Here is a 5,751-nt window from a genome sequence, read left to right on the forward strand (position 1 = left end):
GACATGAGAAGATGAGGGAAGGATGAGGCCGAGGATATGAGAGGATGAGACTGAGGATATGAGAGGATGAGACTGAGGACATGAGAGGATGAGACTAAGGATATGAGAGGATGAGACTGAGGATATGAGAGGATGAGGCTGAGGATATGAGAGGATGAGGCTGAGGATATGAGAGGATGAGAATGAGGCCAAGGAGTTCAGAAAGTGAGACTGAGGAGTTAAGAGAAGACTTGGGAGATGAGATGAGGATAAAATATCTTCTTTTGTCTTCTCACTGAGGTCTTATTTGACACATATATAAATATATTATATGTTTATATAAAATAAATATACCAAATGAAGTGTAATGAGTTATATATGTGCATATATATACACTTTAAAACACACGGAGCATCATTGTTTCCCACCCGTCAAACACATGCGTAATTCTGCGCAGTGTTGACGTGCATCAACAACAGTCTGCGCGGAGCAGCTAGCTAAGGGCGGAGCATGCTAACAGCCAAACATGGCTCTGTTCACTTACAGCAGAATGTCTCATTTACTGAGACTTTCCGCGAATAAAGCTTCCGTTTTGCGAACATCGACAGAGGGAAACTGCGGCGCCGCGGTTTGTTTGCACTTCGTCCGCTGTCAGGTGAGACGAGCGAGTTTCACTGCACTCTGATACGCGGCGAACACAGCTAACGGCTAAGCTAACGGCTAAGCTAGCGGCTTGTTTTCGACATGAACGACGACACCGTAACCGGACATGTCGTAGTGCTTTCAAAATAAAAGCAATGACTGTTCAACTAAGGCTTAAAAAAACGCTTAGACTGTCCGGCAAAAGACGCTTTTATTGAGTTTCATAAACATTTTTTTTTAAAGTTGTGCGTAGCCGATGTAGAATTAAGTGTTGTTGGTCTTCACGATGCATTCCTGTAAAGTATAGACTTTTGTTTTGAAAATATAAAAGCGGATGTGTTGTTTTCATGCGAGCGAAAGGGAAATCTGTCAGGGATTTAAAAATGACATTTCTTTACTTTGACGCTGTTACAACATGTTAGGATTTAACTTCATTTATCTTTTTAATGCGTTGCTAACACACCACAGTAAATATTACTGTATTAAAGTAATATTATAGAAACTATTACTGTACTAATAATCTTAGTTTTTTGTCTGTTCCCAGCAGATTTGGTTTAATTTAGTTTATAAGGATCCACATTAATTATCATGTCACAATACAGGTACAACATAAAGAGGAAATATCAGTGTTTCTTTAGAAAAATACATCTGTATAATTATTTGATTATATATATATATTATAATGTCCACAGAGGTCAGTGGACAGTAAAGTTCTCCAGGAGAGACAGAAGCAGCACATGGCCAAAGGTCTGCCCAGACAGAAGCCCATCACTGGGGTCAAACAGGTCATCGTCGTGGCTTCAGGGAAAGGAGGCGTGGGAAAGTCCACCACAGCAGGTAAACACGCAGAAAAACACTCTTCAGACGTGAAATCATCAAATATATCGAAGACTTAAGTCACTTTCTTTACATCCTTTTGTTTCAAGGTCAATAAACGACCGTTAAAGTTTGTTGAACTCTTTTGTCTCTGCAGTGAATTTGGCTCTGGCGTTAATGGCCAATGATTCGGTAAAGGCTCCTCCTCCTTTTGTTGATTCTTATTGATTGATTGATTTTCAGATTGTAACATACTAACATATAACTCTTTCTTTTCCTCGCCCTCTCAGTCAAAGACGGTGGGTTTATTGGACGCTGACGTCTACGGTCCATCAATCCCCAAACTGATGAACCTGAAGGGAAACCCAGAGCTCGGTGACCGTACGACAGCTTCCTCTTCCTCTTCCTCTTCCTCTTCCTCTCTAACTGCACTTGTTATCACTGATCAGTGTCATTGATGACTCTGTGAACCTGTGTCTCTTTGTTCCAGACAATCTGATGATTCCTCTCACCAACTATGGAGTACCGTGGTGAGTCTCTGCTCTGGTTCAGACTCTGTAGCTGTGACCTCTGACCTCTGAATGACCTCTGAATGACCTCTCTCTCTCTCTCAGCATGTCCATGGGTTTCCTGGTGGACGAGACGGCGCCGATCGTGTGGCGAGGTTTGATGGTGATGTCGGCGACGGAGAAGCTGCTCAGACAGGTCTCTGATGATGATGATGATGATGATGATGATGATGATGATGATGACATGCTGTCATATTAGGGAGGAAGAGCTGAAGTGTGTGTGTGTGTGTGTGTGTGTGTGTGCAGGTGGACTGGGGCTCGTTGGACTATCTGGTCGTGGACATGCCTCCAGGGACAGGAGACGTCCAGCTGTCAATCACCCAGAACGTCCCAGTGTCAGGTCAGACACCAGCGTCACAGACTCCTCTGTTAGATACAGACATTTGAAGGTTAACGTGAATGTTTTTAGGGTTTCGACGTCTTTTTAACTTCGTTAAAACATCGTTGTCTTTGATTAGCGTGTCGTCCGTCTCACCTCGATCCTCTCGTCAGTCTTGAATGTGATGAAAATGTTGTTGTTGTTCAGGTGCTGTGATCGTGTCCACGCCGCAGGACATCGCTCTGCTGGACGCTCGCAGAGGAGCCGAGATGTTCAAGAAAGTCAACGTGCCGGTAATTTGTGTTTTCAACGACATAACACATGACTTTTTAGTCAAATTTTGGACAATTTTTTGTGACTTTTTTGTCAAATTTTGGACACTTTTTTTGCAATTCTTTTGTAAAATTTTGGACAATTTTTTTGTCAATTTCTTTTGTCAATTTCTGGAATATTTTAAAAACTATTTAGTCAAATTTAGGACCAAATTGTTTTTTTTTACTATTTTGTTAAATTTTGAAGAAAAAAAAATTGTTTTTTTGGAATTTTTTTGTGTGACTTTTTTGTCAAATTTTGGACAAAAAAGGTTTTTTTTAACTTTTTTGATAAATTTCGGACAACATAGCAACGTCTGACTTTTCTGTCACATTTTGTGTGTAGCTTTAGTGTGAAGTCACATGACGGTGACGTGTGTACGTGTGTGTGTGTGTGTGTGTGTGTGTGTGTGTGTGTGTGTGTCAGATTCTGGGTCTGGTTCAGAACATGAGCGTCTTCCAGTGTCCTCACTGTCAACACCAGACTCACATCTTTGGTTCTGACGGCGCCCGACAGCTCGCTCACACTCTGGGGGAAGAGTTTTTAGGTGACACACATCGTCCTCGTACACAGCAGCTTTATCAACTCTAATGAATGAATACTTCTTGAGATGTTTTCTCTTCCTTTTCCCTCACAGGTGACATTCCTCTGCACCTGAACATCAGGGAGACGTCAGACAGAGGACAACCTGTGGTCGTCTCCTGTCCTCACAGTCCAGAGGTCAGAGGTCACTGCGAGTCCATTTAGCCTTTATTTCCCTGACAATTTTATCCAAATCTCTCTTCATATTATATAAATTATACTTTGGGGAAGAGTTGACCCATCGAAAGAGTGAAATAATAATAATAATAATGTTGTGTGTGTGTCTGCAGGCTCAGGCGTACAGAGAGGTGGCGTCGGCTGTCGTTCGCAGACTAAAGGAGGTCAACGCTTGATTGACAGCTGACGACTGACAGAATGTACACACACACACACACACACACAGTGTTTTTTAACAGTGTGATTGAATAAATGTGAATGATTCAGTCATGTGATAATATTTAATAAAAGTGAAGAAGAAATGTTTTTATTCACTTGATTCTCACATTTAAACATCAGTCTCTAACCCTTTAATAATGTGCTTTATTCTTCTTGAACAGCAGAGGGAGCCAGTGACACACTGAACAACCTCAGGACTGTGATTAGTACAGTTTACAACACACACATAAACATGTAAAGATGCCGACATTTTTGCTGATAATTAAATAATTAAATAATTTTAAAAAAACACAATATTCGTACATACACACACACACACAATATCTGCTGAGTCATGACTTAATCTTGTGAACTGTGGGAGTTTAAACAGGTCATGTGACACAGTGAGGTGAACGTAACCATGGTGACTTTGATGTTAAATCTCCAGTGTTTGTCCATGAAAACAATCTATTGAAATTTTTTTTTACTTTATTGTCAAAATCTGGACAAAAAAATTGTTTGTGTGACTTTTTGTCAAATTTTGGAACAATTTTTTTTTTACTTTTTGGTCAAGTTTTGAACGACATACACAAGTATGACTCTTTTTTTTGTCAAATTTTGAACAAATTTTTTTTCTTTAGTTGTACTTTTTTTGTCAAATTTTGAACGACATACAACAGTTTGATGTTTTGGTCAAATTTTGGACAAAAATATATATTTTTTGACTTTTTTATCAAATTTTGGATGAAAGGCTATAGTGTGATTTTGTTGTCACATTTTGTGTGTAGCTGTGGTGTGAAGCCTCATACTTAAAGCTCCAGTGTTGTTTGTCCATGCAGGCTACCGTAGAAACATGGCGGCACAAGATGGCCGCCTCCGTACAGTCAGACCCTTTCATTTCAAACGTAGTTTTATCATTTATTCTCTGTTTTTTTATGGACTTTTCATTTACACGGGTCATATTTAAAGAGGTCGACTCTCTCTCTCCTCAGCCTGTCAGCGTTCCCTCGTTGCCGTGGCGACAACGCAGCTGTGTGTGTGTGTGTGTGTGTGTGTGGATAAACAGCAGCAGCTGGTTCCAATTGTGCTGTGTCACTGTGTGTGTGTGTGTGATGAAGGCAGCACCCCCACACTCCTCATCAGTCATCTGAATGTTCCACAAGAACAAGGTGAACTCTTCCACCTCCTCTTCCTCCTCTACTCCATTCCTTCTCCTCTTCCTCCTCCACTCCATTCCTTCTCCTCTTCCTCCTCTACTCCTTTCCTTCTCCTCTTCCTCCTCTACTCCATTCCTTCTCCTCTTCCTCCTCCACTCCATTCCTTCTCCTCTTCCTCCTCCACTCCATTCCTTCTCCTCTTCCTCCTCCACTCCATTCCTTCTCCTCTTCCTCCTCTACTCCTTTCCTTCTCCTCTTCCTCCTTTCCTTCTCCTCTTCCTCCTCTACTCCTTTCCTTCTCCTCTTCCTCCTTTCCTTCTCCTCTTCCTCCTCTCCTCTCCTCCTTTCCTTCTCCTCTTCCTCTACTCCTTTCCTTCTCCTCTTCCTCCTCTACTCCTTTCCTTCTCCTCTTCCTCCTTTCCTTCTCCTCTTCCTCCTCTCCTCTCCTCCTTTCCTTCTCCTCTTCCTCTACTCCTTTCCTTCTCCTATTCCCCCTCCACTCCATTCCTTCTCCTCTTCCTCCTCCTTTCCTTCTCTTCCTCCTCTACTCCTTTCCTTCTCCTCCTCTCCTCTCCTCTACTCCTTTCCTCTCCTCTTACTGTCCTCTCCTCTCTCCTCTGACCTTCTCTTCCCTCTCATTTCCTTTCCTTGACTGACATTCAGAGGATATTGGACACCGGGGGCCCCTCCCCCCCCCCTCATTTTCCCATGATTCTTTGCAATCGACTGGTCTGGAACAGAACAAAGATGGAGGACAACACTTGTGCAGTGAAGATGGTGTCTCCTTTATCTCTTTAAAGGTCTCTCTGTGTGTGTGTGCAGCCTCAGGACAGAGGGCCAGGTGTGTGTGTGTGTGTGTGTGAATAATTTATAGGGTTATAGAAAACCACAGTTAATTTTCTGATTTTCTGTTAAGTTTAAAGTAACACTCACTCTCCCACACCAAAGTCCATAGAGAAAACCAGTGATTTTAGCTCACAGGGACACAGGAGCTGCTGGT

At 42.1% G+C, this 5,751-nt stretch overlaps 1 protein-coding gene across 1 annotated transcript; it reads left to right on the forward strand.

The window, feature by feature from the left end:
- Positions 1 to 491: 491 nt before the first annotated feature.
- nubpl (nucleotide binding protein-like) lies at positions 492 to 3,617 on the forward strand. The gene is made up of 11 exons (XM_083892896.1): positions 492 to 634; positions 1,314 to 1,458; positions 1,595 to 1,629; positions 1,728 to 1,818; positions 1,928 to 1,967; positions 2,052 to 2,142; positions 2,253 to 2,346; positions 2,533 to 2,618; positions 3,064 to 3,184; positions 3,275 to 3,357; positions 3,510 to 3,617. Exons 1-11 carry the CDS (start codon positions 506 to 508, stop codon positions 3,570 to 3,572), a joined length of 978 nt encoding a protein of 325 aa, XP_083749022.1. The 5' UTR covers positions 492 to 505; the 3' UTR covers positions 3,573 to 3,617.
- The last annotated feature ends 2,134 nt before the right edge of the window (positions 3,618 to 5,751 follow it).

This window comes from Microchirus variegatus (assembly GCF_963457635.1).
Source record: "Microchirus variegatus genome assembly, chromosome: 7".
NCBI classification, from domain to species: Eukaryota; Metazoa; Chordata; class Actinopteri; order Pleuronectiformes; family Soleidae; genus Microchirus; species Microchirus variegatus.

Bases quoted from the DNA above. Each gene is read 5' to 3' on its own strand.
- nubpl (XM_083892896.1), top strand. From the start codon at position 506: ATGGCTCTGTTCACTTACAGCAGAATGTCTCATTTACTGAGACTTTCC. The intron at 635-1,313 runs GTGAGACGAGCG...TAATGTCCACAG, and splicing joins TGCACTTCGTCCGCTGTCAG to AGGTCAGTGGACAGTAAAGT. The intron at 3,185-3,274 runs GTGACACACATC...TTTCCCTCACAG, and splicing joins TCTGGGGGAAGAGTTTTTAG to GTGACATTCCTCTGCACCTG.